The sequence below is a fragment of the Seriola dumerili genome, unplaced genomic scaffold (assembly GCF_002260705.1).
Source record: "Seriola dumerili isolate Sdu_G_001 unplaced genomic scaffold, Sdu_1.0 BDQW01000149.1, whole genome shotgun sequence".
NCBI lineage: Eukaryota > Metazoa > Chordata > Actinopteri > Carangiformes > Carangidae > Seriola > Seriola dumerili.
In genome coordinates, this window is record NW_019174404.1 from 3,733,553 (window position 1) to 3,753,981 (window position 20,429).

At 40.3% G+C, this 20,429-nt stretch overlaps 1 protein-coding gene across 1 annotated transcript in view; it reads right to left on the reverse strand.

Annotated features, from left to right (window-relative positions):
* Positions 1 to 20,026, reverse strand: part of map4k5 (mitogen-activated protein kinase kinase kinase kinase 5) — a 31,190-nt gene extending 11,164 nt beyond the window's left edge. The window contains exons 1-19 of the mRNA XM_022750400.1: positions 19,617 to 20,026; positions 18,923 to 19,160; positions 14,456 to 14,513; positions 9,482 to 9,572; positions 8,449 to 8,513; positions 8,309 to 8,364; positions 8,173 to 8,220; positions 6,849 to 6,891; positions 6,668 to 6,740; positions 6,030 to 6,161; positions 5,706 to 5,768; positions 5,541 to 5,622; positions 4,695 to 4,811; positions 3,864 to 3,942; positions 1,933 to 1,991; positions 1,692 to 1,759; positions 504 to 548; positions 357 to 399; positions 18 to 228 (exon numbers count right to left, since the gene is read on the reverse strand). Of these exons, the coding sequence (XP_022606121.1) occupies positions 18 to 228; positions 357 to 399; positions 504 to 548; positions 1,692 to 1,759; positions 1,933 to 1,991; positions 3,864 to 3,942; positions 4,695 to 4,811; positions 5,541 to 5,622; positions 5,706 to 5,768; positions 6,030 to 6,161; positions 6,668 to 6,740; positions 6,849 to 6,891; positions 8,173 to 8,220; positions 8,309 to 8,364; positions 8,449 to 8,513; positions 9,482 to 9,572; positions 14,456 to 14,513; positions 18,923 to 19,030 (1,441 nt within the window). The 5' untranslated portion in view covers positions 19,031 to 19,160; positions 19,617 to 20,026. The remainder of the gene's footprint in view (positions 1 to 17; positions 229 to 356; positions 400 to 503; positions 549 to 1,691; positions 1,760 to 1,932; positions 1,992 to 3,863; positions 3,943 to 4,694; positions 4,812 to 5,540; positions 5,623 to 5,705; positions 5,769 to 6,029; positions 6,162 to 6,667; positions 6,741 to 6,848; positions 6,892 to 8,172; positions 8,221 to 8,308; positions 8,365 to 8,448; positions 8,514 to 9,481; positions 9,573 to 14,455; positions 14,514 to 18,922; positions 19,161 to 19,616) is intronic.
* Positions 20,027 to 20,429: the final 403 nt, after the last annotated feature.

The window sequence follows — 20,429 nt, forward strand, 5'->3', positions numbered from 1 at the left end:
GAAAAGCAGAGACTCACCAGGATCAGAGGCGTGAGACAAAAGGCCGGGGCTGCTGACGCTGGCGGAGAGGAAATCTGGAGACGAGTGCTCCACCTTGTTGCCCTGCTCAGGTGTGCTCTGTCTGCGAGCCACCTGGTTCGGCCCGTTCTCTGAGTTCGGAAACCTCCGCACTGTCAGAGACCTCTCTTCGTTAAGGCCGAGCTCCTCTGATGAACTGTTTAATCGTGGCTGAAAATAAGGGAAAAACAGTTTGGTCTTCATTCAAAGAAGCACTCTGCAGTGGATACACTTAGCATTGATGGTAATTACAAAAAACAAAAAATGCAAATAGCGAAAAACATTTTATAGTTTCTCACCTTTGGGGGCAGAGGAGGAGGAACCCCTGGTTTGAGAGTTGACCTGAAATGGAGGCATTTTTTTTTTTTTTTTTTTTTTTTTTAGAAAGACAGCAAAGAATGGTTTGGTGTGTTTATGATGAAATTTAATCTATTAACGTCACTCACAGCTCGAATTCTTCAAAGGCGTCTTCAAGATGGGCGATGTGTCCCCTGCAGGACACAAACAAAATAATGAGTGTGGAAAATAAGACCCATCAGAGCTCAGGGCGGGTGTTAGTGGTTAAAATGTTTATGTAAAATCCCTCCTTAGAGATAAAGAGAGCATGACCCTGAGGAGAAGAAGACGGGTGTATTTGTTCTATTGCTGAACCCTAAGTGAACTTCATGGGATGGAAACCACAAAACATATTGTTTATCTTAATACAAGGTTCATCGTCACTAACTATGTTTACTTTGACATTAGCTTGAAAAATTAACACTGGGATCAAAACCAAGGTCCGCGGACAACTTTCTACATCACACTGTCCTACCTGCCGTCCTACCTCAGACTCGTGTGTGCAGCGGTATGCAAAATTTGGATCTACAGCTACAGCTACACATGGGGAATGGAGGGTGGTGATTTGTGAACACTGTGGGTGCAAAAACCTCAATGCAAAAATGGTGGCGACCAAGCTAGGGGGGTCGGGTGGATGATGTATAACACTACTACAGCACACACAATGTTAGTGTTACCGTTGGAACAATTGATCCTCAACGCTTTTGAGAAGGCTCCTGCGCGGGACAAGACGAGAGAGAAGCCGACAGCCAGAAGGGGACAGAGAGAAGTGGAAGGAGAAAAACAGTCAAAGCACATGGACAAGTGAGAAGGAGCTTAAGAGCCAAAGTGACATTTTAGACTGCAGATGAGGGAGAGTGAGTTCATGCACAGACACAGGTTAGATCTAGTGAGTAAGCAGGTTAATGTGAGAGACAGTGAGGAGCATCCATAAGAAAATCTGTTTACAATCAGTGTCAACAATGGATATAAGATTACAGAACATAATGGCTAACTAGCAGAAAGCTAATATGCCATTCTTTTCATTTGAAACTCTTGCTTTCTTAAAGTATACTTTGTCACTCAACTCTATCGACCAATCATATTGAGGATCCCTGAATTTTGTGTTTTTAAATAGGTCAAATAAATAAAGACACAAAACTTTAACCACGTTTGTCTCTGGATGAACCTCCAGAGACGCATCCATCTAATAAATAAGCCAGGTGAAGAGGGAAAGTGAAACACACACACACACAGAGAGAGAGAGAACAGGGGGGTAAATAGGAGCAGTTCCCATGACAACAGTTTCCATGGATTACCTGGTTGTTATTCCTCCCTCAGCAAAGGGACTCCAGGGGGAAGGGAAGTCATTATCTTTACTCACATCCTGTGGAAAGGCACACATGCACAAAAATAGAAATTTTTAAAATACCTGCATTCTGTTATTTGTGAGTATATATTTTTTGTTTTCGTACATGCACATAAACTCAACTGATGCCAAACAGAAACAGAAAGTAGTACTTGAATATTAGTATTGACGAAAGTGAAGATGATTATCACCATTTCAGAATGAGCCTCAGTTTCCTTCCGGAGTGGTGGTTCAAACTGGAGCTTGTCGACTGCGAATGACAAAAATTGTGTTCAGTCTTTTTTTTTTTTTTTCCTTTCCCTTACACACATCTTTGGCACTAGAGGGCATCAGTATCCACACTTCAAGACACACAAAGCCTTGGGAGTAGTACCAGGAACCTTGGAAAACACTCTCAGTCCATTCTTAGCATATAATCACGTGTAAGAATTAACCAAGAGCAGATCAACTGCTTCCATTGCAACATACCTGTCAAAACACCACAAGGGCCCTTCACTGACTTATTGTACTACTATGTGAATGTTTGGTCTGGAGCCTCAAGACGAGTCTGTCCCCAAAGGCAAACACGGATTACAAGTGACACTGACCAGATCTCTTCATGTTGGGGAAATATTGGTAAGAGAGAAAGAAGTACAAATAAACCATGGAGCAGATTCCTCTTAGTTTAGGTTTGAGGTCACATTCTGTCAAACTGTTGATCCAATAGAGGAGACTGGTGTGGTGTCCAATATAAACATGATGTGATACTGCTGCAATTATGAAGGCGAAAGAAATCAACCAACCTGCCAATAAATACTACCACATAATCAGCTTCTCATTAACAAAGAAACTTTGTATTCAAGAATTCAGACCACTTTTTTTTCAGTGTGTTTTTCTACTTGAGGTAGAGCTGATAATGTGGTGCTGCAGTTATTTAAAACACTGATAACAATGAGGAGGTGAGTCACACTCTCACACACACACACACACACACACACACACACACACACACACACACACACACACACACACACACACTGAACTAACCTTCAGGAAAACATTTGAGAAGGTGAGGTTGAGGAATCAGGTGAGACGAACGAGTCGAACTGAGCTTCCTTGTTAGGATCTGATTAGTCATCTTATGTTTATTTTTTATTTCAGACACTGACAGGGACAAAAATGTCACAATGACCAAATTATTCAACCTTATTCAAGCTAAAGCCACAGTAAGCAGCCAACCCATGCACAGGAACTCACCTTATTAGTGCCACTTAAGTCTCAAACAAAATGTTCTGTTGTGTGCTACAACATTATCCTATTTCTCAGGAAGTCGTAGGAGTGAGCTAGGGATTTATACAAACACACACTGTCTCACTACACTGTCACTAACCTGCATCCCCCCTGTGTCCCTCAGTGAAGCTAGGACTTGAGCATGGCCCTCCTTGGTGTGTCCCATTGTTTGCTTCATGTAGGAGGGAAAGTCAGACGCAATTGTGAGAAATATAGATGAAACCAAACAGGAGGTACAAACGATCACAGTACAAACAAGCACAAAAACACAATGAGGCACAGTACGTATCACTACAAATACGTATACGGACACACTTCACCACCGCACTGTTACTACAACTACCTAGAATGAAGATATGACAAGTTCTGTACAACAACCGAAGACGACACAAACACACAACAACTTCCCTGAAGGGTTGCACATTCTTAAATATGAATTTGAACAATCTATTAAGCTGCATCCTCTGCCAAATTCAGTCCCAACAACTGTTGACTGAAAACCAAATTCCTCAGGAAACCTCATTGACCCTTCAGACAAGCCATTTCACATTATTCTTTTAGTGAAAGATGAGGGACAGTTACTTGCTACTTTATGCTGCACAGAAGCATCATTAGCTCTACTACATCCATTTTCTCTACTGTGAATCCCCAGGCTATTTTTATACACACTACCACATGCTTCTGGAATAATGCCAGCCAGTGCTGCGGGATTAGTGGGATGACCCTTAGACAAGCCGCCGGACCTCTTTCAATCTAAACACCCAGGCTGACTGACACAACAACCAGTGACAGGACGGATTCATGGGAGGGGGTTGATCTTGGTGATGCGGTTTTGTGCTTTTTGTTCACTTACAGTTTATCTCTGAGCGCGTCCTCTCGGCTCTGGCTTGTTTATTGGTGGAGCGGATTGTGTGTCTGACTGCAGACAGGGGCTGAAACAAAGAGTGAATGAGATTGCAAGATAAGGAAATAAGTTTTAACTGCAGGAGCAGCACTTGATAAGACAAGTGAAGAGTCGGGTAAAGAGTCATCAAATGATTATGACACTGCCTTGAGTCATTTGGCACAATTATTAAATTTATCTTTTGAAATAATCTGCACAAACTAGATAAAGCAGATCCGAGAGCTACTTTCTGTGCTGCGTCTTTATGCATCATCACATTATTATGCATCCCAGTGGCTGTTTGTTTGCAACAAGCTCCATTGCTTGCAGTCAATAGCCCTCAGGGTGTTTTTCATTCATCGTGGCCAAGACAGTGCCACTGCTGTCAGGGTGAGAAAAGCACAATGGGCTTTTAAAAAGGCACTGGTACCACCTCTTTGGCTGCCACACAGATGTCATGTTGAGTCCCGTTTGAATAATAATGTCGAAGGGGAAGGGAAATTTCAGCAAAGCTCACCTTGCATGTTTAATATCCATGTTGCTGAAAAAACACGCTGTGGGAATATTTACAGTCGCTGCTGATAGCGAGTCAGTCAGTGTCTGTATGAAAAGCTGTTTTACTCAAATTTGACAGGCACTGTTTTGTTTTTGTTTTGTTTTTTGAACCAGTTTCTTGTTTTGTAACATTTTTTTGCAATTAAGCAGAAAAAAAACAACAAAAAAACAAAACAAAAGGACATTTGTTCTTGTTTCCAGGTAATTCCATTATTCTGAGGTATATGTGATGGAACCAGACATTACCTCGAGGTCATCATCGTCCACCTCACTGTAATGCTGGTGGTTGTCTGGGTTGTTCATCTTATCCAGGAGGTCGACAGCGAGCCTCCTTGTCAAACCCGTCTGGGCCACAAACACATGCTGCAAGAAACAAGAAAGGATTGCAAGTTATTGTAAACTGCTGCACAATTTGATAATAGTTTGTATCAGCAGTGTGACATCCCTAATCTGACATGCAAGATCCATGAAACTAGGTGAAGAGCCACAACCTCCCTGCAGAAAGAGAGATGTAAGTCCTAGTTTCACTGTTAGAGTAATTCAGACTGTCTGCATTAACTACGGGGCCAGAACTATCCTCAAGAGACATGAACTGTGAGAATGAGACTCCATGAGAACAGAAGTAGCTTTTAAGAAACAGAAGAAGTGTAGTTAGTATATGACTGAGGTCTGCAGATTAAAAACAGGTGCTAACTGGCCTTTTCCTTCCTCTTTAATGAGTTGAGGCACTTCAGCTATGATATAATTGAATAAATAAATAAGATATGTAGTTCCTGAACTTTGATCAACCGTTCAGGGCCAGAGACTGACCGTGAGCCAAACAGCTAGAAATTCAGCCAAACCACACAGAAGCTCATCAGGCCAACTGAGATCCTACTAGATTTGGTCAGAATGCAAACTTCTACTTGTGTGCTGTGCAGATTCAACAAGCAAAAAACACAGTTCTAACAGCAACTAAAAGTATAAAACACAAAAAGGGAAGAACACAGACATGGCTGAGACTTAACTAGCATTTTCTAACATTTAATGTAAATTCAACTCCAAATCTGCACTTCAATTAAGACAGTGATATGATTTAATATGTTTTTTTACCAATAGAAGTTTTTCCGCAGTGGGTCTCTTCTTTGGGTTCTTTGTCAGAGACACTTTGACAAAGTTATGGAAGGCGGTGGACCTGGGAGACAAGATGTTTTTGTCTTAATCCAATGATCATAACTGCTACTGTCTGAGACACAGTGAATATTCTGGGACTCTCACCATTTGTTTTTGTCTTTTAGTTTGGGAGGCTGGAAGCTACTCTTAGACATCAAAAACAAGGCCCTGGGGAAGACAAAGAAACAAGCATTAAACTGCTGGATTAGACTGAAACAGGGAAATATACTCAAAAAGGGGGACCAAAAGTTAGGGAATGGAAAGGCCTGCACTTCTTCTAAATATAAACTGTATTTTGAATGAAACAGGATGACCATTCAAGTAATCAAAAGACATGATGAAACATTAGAAGAACACAAAAGCAGGAAGCAGCCTAAGAAGCATTTGAGGAAGCTCTGACTGATCATTTTTGAGGAAAGTAAAACATACCTCATCGGGTGTAGGTCAAACATTGGAGGCTGAAGCTCGGCCAGCTCTATGGATGTGATGCCAACGGCCCAGATATCACACAGCTGGTTATAGCCGCCGTTCTTCTCCACCGCCGCCACTTCAGGAGCCATCCTGGATAAATGCAGGGCAAGGATTTAGTGACAACTCTCCAAAAATAAAAATGAAAGGCTGGTCTCCCTGAAGTGAAAACTAAAACTGATATTATTAATGAGATTCTCTGTTGATCTTTGTAGGAAAACTATGTTCACATTTCACTCTTCGACAGTGTGTTTTAGAGGTCAGGGTCAGTGACAGGACAGTGGCCCTGGGGCTGGTAAGGATTCAGTCACCTTCTCAAAAACACTTCAGCTGCTGTGGGAATTTGAACTTTCACCTTTCAGCTGAAGCATCTGTCTCACTGTTAGTACACTGTGTCACCACAAACTAGATCTGTTAGATACAATATGGCGATAGAGACAGATGATGACAGGAAAATGTTTTAGTATCTGATTAAAAGTATTGACTCAATGCTTCTTTGAATAAGACTAATTCCAAAAGGAAAAGGCATGCTTCCTGGATCTATTCAGCAAAGCTTGTTAAAGGCCTACAGGCTTATTTTATGAGGGTGACACACTCACCAATAAGGTGTTCCAATGAAGGACTTTCTTTTGGCAATGGTGGCTGTTATTTTGGCTGCAACTCCAAAGTCAGCTGTAACAAGGATTGACAGGGCTTTTCAGATTATGTAATCCACATACAACTCACAGCTACTGAGGAGTTCAAGTCCTTGAGAATTAAGAGAACTAAAGAGCAACTTACCTAACTTCACATCTCCGTTGTCGGTTAGAAGTATGTTGGCACCCTGTTAAGAAGTCCCATAAAAGTTTATTTTTTGTTTTTAGTTTAGAGAAAATACATTCAAAAGACCAAAGTAATATTTAAGTACCATGAGACTGACTGAGCAGGACTGATGTGTTGCAAAACTGGTTCATAAGAAAAGTGCCAATTATGTGTCAAGCTTTCTCAGTAACATCTGGTCTGGTCGAAACATTAACTGCTCAGACCTGTTACTGATCTGACTTCCAGTAAAGTTACACCAGCACAGCTTTTTGACAGTCCCACTGACGGTGTTTCTGTTGGCTGTGACTGACAGTCTCTCTGGTGGCATCCTGTAGTGAGAGTAGAGGAAACAGGAAGTGCTCACTCCGTAGAGCCGAGTAAAGATAATAGGTGCAGCCCTGACCTGCGATAACACATGAGACTGAGGCTCCAGCATGTGCGTAGGCAACCACGCAACTTCAGCTCAACCTCAGAACTGCAGTAACTAACACCACTGGTCACATGCTTCTGGGTGAGCACGGCCCCAGCTTATGCTTTTCCTGTGACTTCAGTTTACACCTCTGCAGCGCCACTAATTCAGAGAGACGTCGGGCCTCTGGACTGTTTCAGAGCCAACAGACGCATCAACATGACATTAATTGTTTCAAGGCTGTGCCACTGCTGCTCCTTTGTGTCAGCCTCACCCCTCCCCTTTTCCTTCTTTCTGCCTTTCTCCCAAATGTTCTGAGATTTTTTTGTTAAAGGCCCCATATTGTATAAAGTGAGATTCCCATGTCATTTTTGATTATAAAGCAGGTCTAAGTTATATAATAATATTGTGAAAGTATCAAAGCGCTCAGTCCACAGAGAAATACACACAGACTGTATTCAGTAACTTTGTGATGTCACAACAAAGCAGTCCCTGCTCTCAGCCATGCACCAAGCTCAGCCCACCGGATACCTTGAAGGATTTGGTTTCTCTGAGTATTTACCTGAAATCTGCTACATTTTTATTCGATCACTCAGTCAGCCAATCAGAAGAGAGGCTCAGAGCTTCTCTTCTGATTGGCTCACCGACCTGTTGTTGCTAGAGCTCCAGAGAGAGGCCTGAGAGAGGAGATGTAAAACTAGATTGATGGTTTTTGGGTCGTCTTATGGACATCAAAACTTCAAATAAAACACAGGAAAAGTGTAAAATATGGGACCTTTAATCCGTCTACGCAGGCATGAGGAAAAGTGTCCATGTGTGGTCGATTAAAATGGGCACGCCCTGGATAAAATGAAGGTTGAAAGAAAAGAAAACAAAATAGAAAAGATATGATACCTTGATGTCACGGTGCATCTTGCCCTTGGTGTGCAGATATCCCAAACCCTATAAAACAAAATAAATGTATTCAGTATGAATTTAAGTGAAATTACAAACTTTGAAATTCAAAACATTATTTACAAAATAAAGTTACCTGTATGGTCTCTCTGCAGACGTATGCTATCTGAAGCTCTGACAGAGGTCCCGTTACTATAACACACGGACAGAGATTGATTTTACATCTGCACAGTATTAAACACCATTTTATGACTTCATCTTAAAAATAAAACGCACCATGATAAATGTCCTGCAGAGATCCTCCACCACAGTACTCCATACATATCCAAAGCTTCTCTCGACTGAGGAAAGCAGAGAAGATTATGATGTTAGGAGCTGTTGGATTGCCAGTTTACTAGACAGATTTATACAGCTAAGTAGCTAGATATCTTGATAGCACAAAAGTTTGTCAAAGGTTTCTTACTGAACAAGTTGAGCTGTACAAATCATCCATCCTTCCTGAAATAACGTTACTAAGAAATTTCCCAACACATATTAATAAAAGAGAGTGGGGTGGGTAGAAAACCCATGTCGACCCTCTAACAAAAAGCTAAAAATAAGACTGGTGTAACCATGATAAAATTCCATGATTACAGCTGTGACAGTTGGCCAGCAGAGATGATGATGCCCCACATTCCCAATCACAACGGTGCTACTTTTCACATCTTTTAGCTGGATGTGGAAATTATTTTAGGTCAGGAAACCGGTCTGAAAGGAAACTCAAACTTCCCCGAATAAAGCTGCGGTTCTTCTAGTAGAATGGAACTACTTTATAGTAATTGATGCATGGTGGATTGCTCATTAAGGCTTTACAGTCACCATTTGTTCTCTGTGTGGCGAGACTATATACAACATACCTGCTGTGATAAGACATGCGTCTCTGTGGACAAGCAGCCATATGAAACAGATCAGAGGCTCATATTCCAGTTAAACCTGCTGGAAATCGGAGGCAGTGGCGGGCACACCAGCCCGACTTCCCCTCAGATACCAACCACAAAACATAGGCTCCATTAAAACATGAGAGCTGCATCCTGGCGCTAAAGGGCCTAGTCAGCACCGGTCGGCCCAGTTGAAGACACTGAGTCATACTTTCACACACAGGTGTGACTAAGTCATTAAATATGTCATGTGAGTTTCAGGCAGTGGCTTATTAATCCATTTGACAGTTACATGTGATTTCCATAAATGTTATACCTTGAACTGGCAGCAAGGGAAGAGAAAATACTGAGAGTAAAATGACAAAGCAGGACTATTCTAAGCTGGCTCTTACCAGAGGTAGCTCCCAAAGTAGGCCACAATATTGTGGTGCATGCATTCCTTCACCATGAAGATTTCCTGCTGTATGATGGAAAAGTCATCCCCTGGAAACAGAGGGAGAAATCACACAGACACATGGACAGAAAATTATTATTTTTTTTCATTTTCTGTATGGGGAATTGTTTCATTTTAAGTGACATATTTTCCGTTTGGAAACAAACACCTCACAAAATGATTGCAGGCATGAAATAAAAACAAGTAGGGTTATGATTCATCTGCAAAACTTACACAATAAAGTGATGTTTTTTACACTAGAACAAACATTACATTTTGAAATGTTGACAAAAATAACCACTCAAAGCATTTTGGATGATACGTAGGTTGAGCCTTAAACTTGAGCTTTTAGAAAACACTATAATCTTTCCAAACTTAAAAAACACAGAACAGTCTTCCCTTTTATTCCTCTGACTATATGGTTCAATATTTCATCTCTATGTAAATACATCAGATTACAGACCAGCTAATAACAATAGAAAGAACACCTTGTACTTTTAAAGTTTATGTGGGATAGGCGAATATCCAGGCTGCTCTCCAGTTCAGCAAAGCACTCAAACACATCCGACCAGTAGGAAGTAAGAAGACAAAAATATGTAAGCCCAGCTGCTCCCAATTGTACAGAGACACGGCGCTGGAATACATTAACAGGAGGTTAAGATCTACCAGGCCCTGCCAGCTTCGGTGCTCTATCAACAGACTGTCATCATAGGCAAGAGCCCAGATTAAGCTCATTTAATGGACACAATCTCTGCCAAAAACATTAAAATCAAAACAGCAGGCCGCTCATTACTTGTGGTGGAAATTACTGTCAACAAACCAATTTTTTGGTGTGTCTTTGCTGCTCAACAATGTGACATGTAAACAAGCCTCTCTTGATGGCTGAATTCTGTTATAAAAAATCATCTGGTTGACAACATAGTCAGAGTGTCAAGCAAAAATTGGCAATATCACCAACCAGTCCTGACCAGCATCTTACTACAGTATGCAGCTCCAGACACTGAACCAGGAGGCAAATAAAAAAATAAAAAATAAAAAAAAGTGATGCAGCAGCAGTTGAAGTTTGGAAGAAAACATGATAAATGGAGATACCTCCTGGGCCACAGAGGCTCTTTTTCAAGTACAATTGCTATACAGCAGCCCTGTTTTCAGTCTGCAAAGGGAGGGGTTAGTCTCTCTCACGTGAGAGGCTGAATTGAAGTCTGGCTGGAATGCCGTGCAGAACTATCCAGCTGATAAACAACAAACTGGCAAATTTCAATCAGCTTTGAATGTACAAGTTGCTGACTCTTGTATTGAGTAACATCAGAAGACTGATTAAATGTCAGATCTCAGACCCAATCTAAAAGAACCACTATGTATACCTGCATCCCTGTTGACTACATTAGAGCACATCACCTTTCTTTTCATTAGATTCATCGGATCGAGGCCTTGATCGGTATATTTATTAGCTTCATCATGGCTGAGATGTTGATTGTGAAAAAGTGTAAGTCACCAGTGGGAGGATGTACCGTGAACATGCAATGTTCTGTATGTGGAAAGAAGTTTAAAGTATATCTGAGTGGTTTTGCATGTAGCTTGGGATCCTGCCATCAATATATTACTCTTAAAAACAGCTTGATTCAAATTTCTACTCAAATCCTCTTCAAGACATTTCGCTCATTGGCTCAGCAACCTGCCACAACCTACAATTACTTATTCCAGCAAGCCCATTATTTCCATTTTCTTATTCTTGTTACAGATGCTTGAGAAGTCTGTAGCAAGAACAGCTGAACTCCACTCAAGAACAAGAGCAGAGGCTATGGTGAGGTGCCAGTATTACTCAGTTTGCTTGCTGTGTTTTTCAGCCTTGTTTATTGTTTTTTTATGTGGCATAATACGGATGTAATGAATGTATAACAGTCTTAGAAAAGCTAGTGCTTTACAGCTTTAATGATGACGAATGTGAAAATTATTTCCAGTCTCAGTGTATTTGCCACATTACAAAATACTACCAGCAAGTGCTACTTTGGGCAGATTCATTTGGTTACAATTACATATTACTGCTACTAATGTGTAATTACACTGTTACTAATTTTAGTGTCATTTCACATCAAGAAGAACTAATGTTGATAAGTCATTTTCACATGCATCTGTTGACAGAGAGCAAATGGTACAAGGAGCCACAAAAATTTGAGCAAGGGTAATTTCAGTGACATGACTCTGTGCTTGGTCAAAAAAAAAAAAAAAAGACATAACAAGTCCCCACACAATCTTCTCTTCTCAGCAAGTTGAAGCCAAAGAGTTTAGCCACTTCCTGTCATATTGAACGCTTCCCTCCGGTCCGTGAATGTACACATCTTCGCTCACGGCTTCAAGTTTCAATTCAGTGTGTAGGAATTAAGTATATGATTGCATAGCTGTTCTGTCTTTCCTCATAAAATTACATCTTTAAGTTTATCTTTAAAGTAAAAATTAAAAGCAGTTCACTAATTAAGCTCCATCCCAAAAACGTTTCACAAAGTTACTGGTTCTGCTCTGACGTAACGGCTCATAGAAAATAAATTCAGTGGCACGCAGAGTTGAGAGACATTCTTCCACACCCAAATGGCTTGCAGCTGAATTTCTAATGGAAACTGCCAGGGGGCTTGTGCCAACGTCTCAGCGACAGAAATAAAAAACTGAAAAAATTAACTGTCACACGAAGAGTAATAGTGTTTAACAGAAGCAGGTAGTAAAAGTTTCCCTCGATGGTCAGTGAGTGAAGTGAGAGCAACACTAATAAGGTCTTCACTGATCGTTTACCCTCCCAATGATCAGATTACCCTGCTCTGCTCCCTGCAGCCCCTGCAGCCAGAGGGCTTCACCACTCCTAACTCCTTTCTCCTGGCCAAACCTGTTTGGTTCAACGGTCCGCCCACAGCTGTTTACCTCAAGCACAGAAAGGAGTGACTCTTACAAAAGTGGGGGTAAAGAAAAGAGAGTCCTGCTTAAACAGGATGACCTGGTCTGGATTAAACCTTGTTTCGTCTCAAAAGAAGGATCAAGCAAATGTGAATGGTGTTTAAAGATATTTGTCTGGAAACTTTTTGCTGCAACTGATGTGCATGCACAGAAACATGATGCAATTTTTTACTAGATGCTGTACAAGAGAAATTATATATCAGAACAGGATTAGAACTGATACATACTTCTGAGAGCAGTAATAGTAATGTTTAAAAAAGCTTAGTCATTGTAAGTCAAAAATAGCTCCCTGGAAACAAATGTAAAATGTTAACCACCACTACCACTCATCAATCCTGTCCTCTGTAATCCTCTCTCTCTCTCACTGCTGATGTGGATTCACTGGGCTGGTGGAGGGTGGAGGGGCTGGCCTGGGAGTGGGGGCTGTATGTCTGTGAAGACTCTCAGTCATCCAGGTCATGGTATTTCTAAGTGTTATAGGAAGGCCACTGGACTTACTTGAGGTTCTAGAAGACGTTTGAAATGAATGAGGGGTGAAACGTCCTCAACAACGACGAGTAAGTCCAGTTGCCTTTGTGTAGCACTTAAAAAGAGCGAGGGCTTCAAAATGATTTGCTATTAGCCTAACAAGTACGTTACGGCTAAATCATACCAGCAGTGGATAGGAGACTGTGGCAAAGCAGCTCAAATGTTTGCTTGCTGAACAGCTGCTTTGATAGGTCACTTCTATTAGCTTTGTGCTCACAAAGGTTTTCTTACACTTTCAGTAACAAGCATAGATGTCTTCAACTCAAGTAAATACAGTATGAAACTTTAACCCGTGTCATGTTCTCCTCCTTGGTGTCTCTGGTCTCAGTGTGAGTCTGGTGGACTCTGGTAAGCTCATTTCACTTCCTGATTTTCTTCAAGTACCAATGAAAGAATCCATCTTAAAAAAGGGTTCTTCATCATTTAGAACCACGTTTCGGGGGTCATTCCTACAAATGATATTCACTACGATTGCACTATAAATCAGTGAGTATGCATTTACAATTTCTATTCTTAGGAGTCATGACAGCAAGAAAAACATATCCCTTGTCCAGTATTTCTTCCAACTTGCAGCTAAGCCCCCCTGATCTTCTGCTGCACACACGAATGCACTCTAATCCCCCCTCCTCCTTTATGCCAGCAGAATATGTCAAGGCCTTATATCAAAGCTCAAGACTTCTACAGTCTGATCAGGAGGGAGCAAAAATGTATTTCAGACCGATCATCTGAGAGTTTACTGATTTTAACGCTGGACAAGATCACACCTGAGAAAAACAACACGTTTAAACTTCAGGCAAAAATATACCATTAGTCCCACAATCCTCTCACTCACAGCCTTACACAAACAGTGACATAATGAATGAAAGAGAAAACAAGGAGAAGTGGATCTCTTCCTTCACTGACTGGTAATCAGATGAGCTCTGTCTGGTTGCCGGTGGCACAAAGTCCTCTTGGTAATCCCACTAATCTGGATCGCACTAACTCTGTCACTAGGTCATCATCAGCACAGACCCCAGAGCAGCGCACAGTCAGAAATGTCATCTTTCCCCTCCTGCCTCATACACTCATGTCACGCTTCTCTGTTTTTGTTTTCCAAATGACACGCTTTTTCAGACTTTGGTTCAAATTCAATGCAGACTGCAGGAAACTGGATAATATAACTGTAACTATAACTAGTTATAATGACTATAACAGTAAATTTCACGAGACATATTAAAAAAAAAAAAGTGAAACAGCAGTGGGTCTACCAACACATAAATATTTGCAGTCATGTGTATTGGCACGGTGCAATGATATTTTTCAGTCTTTTTAGTGCTTTATATGCATTCCATTCAAAAGCCTGGAAAATAACAGACTTGTTTTCCAGACCTTATTTTTCAGCTCTGACAAAAAAATCTGAAAACAGAATGTTTTCTCTTCACTATGATGAGAAAAACTGAGATAATAAGATGGTCACTCTTACCTGGTTCCAACTTTATGATCTTCACAGCAGCAAGCTCTCCTGTTTGTATGTTTCGAGCCTGAAAGACACAACAGACACAACTGTCAGTGAGAAACTATGGACATTATACTGCTCATGTGACAGAAAATGAATGGTCAACAATTAAGTGGTGTAGCCTGTTTAATGGTAATCGATTAGGTGATTAATTTATTTATCGTGGAACAATCAGATATATTTGTTGGTTCGAGCCTCTCAAATGTAAGAATTTGTTGCTCTTCTCTCTTTCAGCGCGGAAACAACTCGTCCATTGACAGAAAAATAACCGGTAAATATTCAGATAATTCGCTTAGTCTGTTTTCAAGCAAAAAAAATGCCAAACATTCCCTAGTTCCAGCTACTCAAATGCTCGAATACTCAAAAGTTCTGATGCCTTTGTTTGTCTTTCTTGATAGTAAACTGAATACTTTTAGACATCACTGTGGGCTTTAGGGAATTGTGATGGACCATTTTTCACTATCTTTAGACATTTTAGAAACCAAATGATTGATCAATTTAATGAGAAATTAATTGAGAGAGAAAATTATTGTTAGTTGCAGCCTTACTTTCTTTTATATCAATATAAATGGGATATATTGGGATATGGGACTGTTGGGCAAACAAAAAAAGCAGTGTGCCAATGTAACCCTGGGCTCTCAGAACTTGTCACTGATGTTTTAAACTGTTTTTTCACTATTATTTATTCATTGACAGGAAATTAAATGAACAAAGAGTCAACAGATGAATCGATAATAATCGTTGCATGCAGCGCTAGACCATGACTTAAGATGATACTGCATTTTGATAGGCCATGAGTAACAGTTTTAGCCTACATAGGCATTAAACCAATGACTGTCGTTTGGATGATCCTCTCGCCTTCGTGAGAAGGGAAGTGAAAATATTCACTGTAGTAAATGTTTTACCTCCATCAGACAAACTGAAAATCATTACATTCTCAAGTAGTGCCTCGATAACTGGTTACCTCTACTGTATTTTCTCACTGGGCCAACAAAAATCAAACCAAAAGCCCTCTTAAACAAGCATCATCCCCAGAGGTCATTAGGGCAACCCATGGGTAGTGTTAGTCAGCAGGGAGAGGCTGGACACTGTCTTTCCACAACTATGACGAGCAGCAAACCTTTAAATATCTCTGCTGTGTATGACTTGTGATTTAGTCAGTCTTACAGTTGCATATTTTTGTTCATTCTTGTCATTCTTTTTCTTTCTGTTGTTTGTACATTACCAACTTAACAGTGTGATATCTTATTATAGCAGCAACTACATCTGAATGTATAGAAATACATTTTAAGAAGTATCCATCCATCATATGTGACATTTCTCTTTCAAAGTAGGTTTCACTGACTTCCAAATCCAGGTCAAGACGGGATGCTCCCTAATCCGTGGGAGTGCAGCGATGAGACGAGCAGCTAAATCAACCGTAAACCACAAAAACCCTCCAGCATGGCCACCTTTCAACGCTGGGAATGTGCTGGTGGTGATTCACACATATAAACGGTAACCCACACAAAGCTTAAACTTGTTCTGCAGCTGATACCACACATCTATACAAACAACAACAGCACACAACCGAAAACAACTTTCCTATTTTGCAAAACAGGACAGTTTTTCTACTGTGTATGTACTGTACCATGGCACATTAGATCAGCTTGCATATTGTTTCTGTGACTTTCTGTGTTTAAGTAATGACCAAAGTGTTGCTTACAACCTGTGTCTAGCTTCCTGAAACAGCAAAAAACCAACCTGAGAACTAAACCCCAAAAGAGGAAGTTTGCTGACAGTTAACATATGTGATACAGCAGACAAGACAGCTTGAACAACCTTAAACAGTCTTTGACTCTCAGAAGGAGGAGACGAGTCTGGCATGTAACAGACTTCTGAAGAGACCAAATCTGACACAAGATCAATCACCATGTCAGGCTCAGGGAAGAACAGGTGTGTCTGATGTTGACATGCACCTATGGGAACTGCAGTGAGGATGGGTATATGAGAAACTCTTTACAATAAGGAAGAACATATTTCCTTTTATCCAACTTTTTCACAACTCCAACAAAGTTCTTGTAAACTATGAAGGCTTACTGAGGTGTGTAGGATCAGAAACTCTTGACCTAAACATTATTGTCAAATAGAGTACAGGTGTGCACTTTGTAGGATTCTTCAGTTCCTTATTTGACATCCACTTTGAAACAAACAGAGGCAGCGCAAGTATCAACACCGCACTCACTTCCATTATTGACCTTTCCTAGATACTATTAGTGGCCTTTCATCAATTCAAAAACAAAATTTGCCTATAAACATTTGTCTGGTAAAACTATTTAAGCTTAAGAGTAAGATTTTAGCAAATACCGTCTAGCAACAATTAAAAAGTACAAATTCGAATTAAAATACAAGCATATAAATGGACAGAATAACAATAAACTACACTGAGAGCCAAGGGTATGACACTATAATGAAGATAAATGAATCATTATCACAGTAATAACAAAAGGCAAGAATATGTGACTCTCAAATTAATATAATCGGATGTAATAAATCATCCAAAGTGAGGAATGCTGTGCACATTAAAATGCAACTGTGCACAGCAGACCAAAGGAGGACTTTTCCCAATCTGAGGTGTTTCCGCTGTCAATGCGGCGCAGAACACACCCATAGTGAAACGCATGTTTAGACAGGGGCCTGATCATATTTCAGCCTGCTGCAGCCCTCAGCCTGCGAGCTCTGGGAGAATACCAGGCGCAGCATTCCACCGGTGGCCTGTCTGGGGGTGGGGGCTGGCCAGAGTGGCTTTGTATGGAGAGGGACCATGACAGGCTGCCTGAGCTATCACACTGTGGATCAGATGGGTCATCTGTTTGTCTGTGGCAGATGGATAAACAAGAAAATTCTCCAGCAAAACATACCTCACTACAGCCAATAGATAGTGGGAAAAATCTGGATAAACTACCACATATGACAAGATAGCTTCTGTGTAGACCTCACAAAAACATATAATTCTTATGTCTCTCAATATAGTTTTAATGCAATGCAGGGGCATGATGCCTGCTATCTCTCCAGTACATGCCAATGAAAGGTTTACAATAATTCCAGTAAATTCCCTCCAAAACTGCATCCACTTGATAGTAATTAAGTCATAAAGTAATATTGTCTTTGGATTGTAGCTTGACTTATAATTCTGGTAACAATTTGCTAATTTGGTCTTTCTTCACACACTTTGAAAAGTTTTGAGTTACTATGAGACTGAGTTGCACCTTTCCTTTTAAACGGAAATGTTGAGTCTGCAACAGTCCTGTTTTAGGCAGCTTAGTGCATTTGTTTGCGGAACTGCAAATGTGTACATATTGTGGTCTGCCAAAAAAAACAAAATAACTGCACTCTTACCTCATTTCATCTCATGTGTCTAAAATTAATTGTGCTAAACTTGAAGGTCTTTGAAAGACAGCAAATAAATTTAGTGCATGAGTGATTAATTTAGTGGTTCTTTTTGCTCTTAATTTACATAGATATACATGTATGTATTTATGGCAGAATTGCCTGCACAATCAAGATCTAAAAATGCTATACAAAGTTCAATTGCTGTAATTCTACTAAATACTAATGATAGGCCAACATGCTGCTGTTTCAATAATAGAATGGGCAACATGGTCTCCACTGCAAAAAGAAAAACTGATGTGTATAAAATGGACAAGCAGGTACAAGCATCCACTGTTCATTTCACTCAACCTGAACAGCAAAACAAGTTCAGGAAATTGTTTCAGCTAACTGTAATACCACACAACCAGGACAGACAACATCTAAGTATATTGCAATATTACTGAAATCAAAGACAATAGTAGGGATTCAGCCATTAATTTCATTTTTGATTAATCTGCAGACTATATTCTTGATTAATCAACTGAAATTTTAATGCATAAATGTCTTAAATGGTTTTGTACTGTTGGTTGGACAAAATAAGACATTTGAAAACATCACCTTGAAATCTGGGAGGTTGTGATGGACATTTTTCAGTATTTTCTGATATTTAATAGATTATAAACCTAAATGCTTAATTGAAAAAATAATCAATAGATTAAATCAATTATGAAAATAATCATTAGTTGCAGCCCTAACATATTACTCATCTTGTGTCATGTGACAGAAATGTGTGGTGAGCGACAATATGATCCCCATCCTTTGCTCATTGTATAATGTGGTATCAGCCACGTTAGTTCAGCCAATGAGAGTATTTTTGTAAAAGTGGCATAAATGCATGAAGAAACTGGCCCTCATTCAACAGCTACTGTCAGATGCGTTGGCCACATGTTATCGATCATGACTCATAAAACAAACAACACTCTGCCTTAAATTATGGCTGTGGGGTTGATAATCCATGTGATGGTAAACCAAGATATCTCCAGCTCTAATGACAGGCTGTGGGAACCAGTAACTCCACTGTACCTTGTACACGTCTCCATATGTGCCACTTCCCACCCTCTGAATGAGCTCAAAGTCATGCTGAGGGTTCCTCCTCTGAATTTCACCGCTTGGTCGGGGAAAGATATCCATGGTAGCTTGAACCAAACGATCCTTTACATTTAGTTGGCTCGATCTATTGTGATGCTGGTTTGACGAAGCGAAGGTCCTGAATAGAAGCTGATCACGGTTACTCAGATGGTCCTTCTCCGTGCCCCATGTCCTGATAGAGAGACATAGGAAAAGTTTAGGAGGAAAGTATTAAGAGAACATAAATGCAAAATGTAACAGAAACATGATTTTTTTTATTTATTTATGTTCCCCAACAACAACCCAGCAGACAAACTAAGGTGGACTACGTCGGAAATATGAATATTCTGTCACCATTACCATGACATCTGTCACACAAACAACTCTGGTATTTGTTTTCTCTTAAACGTGCCCTCAAAATAAAGTATTTGACGCTCGCAATAAAGCATAGAATAATCCAGAAGCCATTCAAATAACATTAGCTTGTGTCTAACGTTAGCATGGGCACTGGTCATTCCAGCAAATAGCCAGATCCAGGTCTGGTCTACTCTGGATGTGGTGAGTTAGGGGCTTAGCATCAGGTCAGCTAATGTTAACTAGCAAACGTTAACTTAGCTTCGCCGCTGGTTCTAACTTCAACTGTGCCTACCTTTTACGATACAAACACGTCGGATGAGCGCGTCTTGCATTTTAAATCTTTTCCAGGCTTTTAACTGTACGATGGCGTCGAATAACCGCACAAAGAAAGAAAAGCGGTCCCCCTTTGTTATCGAGGAAACAGTAGTAAACTTCAGTCGGCTGTGGCTGTTCGCTCCGTCTCCTTCAGTGCAACGGCAGCACAGACGTTACAGTCGAGTTCAGTCCTCGCAACAATGCCAGCATTAAGTTTAGCCGCTGACATGTCATTTCCCTCTGATGACAGTTTTAGAGAAGCGTCAGGCACATACGTAAAAGATTAACGGCAAGCTACATAAGTAATGTCAAGTAGCACTCTTAAATGCAGTCCAAAGAAATCACCCGAAAAAAGCAACAGTCTGTAGCTAATCTCTGAGGAGTCGCAGTTACTGGATTCTGATGCTGCATTCAGGAACTCTTCGTAAAATCTAAACTGTCATTAATAATGATAAAAAAAAAAGGAATACAAAATGTCTGGTCCCACAGCCACATGATGTTAACATAAAATAATTAAACAATTACAATACCATTGAGCATATAATTAAAGTATTTGTTATTGGGCATCGAGATAATTGCTTTCTACATTAACAGAAGCATAGCAAGGATAAAATGTTTTTTTGATACTGTTTTTGTTACTGTAAGTCAGTGTAAACATCAACTTTTTTTGCACCATTTATTGGTAAGCAGTACTGTGTTTCAGCCCATACAATTCACAAGTATTAGAGAAAACATCGACATTCCCAGTCTTCTGTGATGGATAATAACTAAGTACATTTACCTCAGTAGC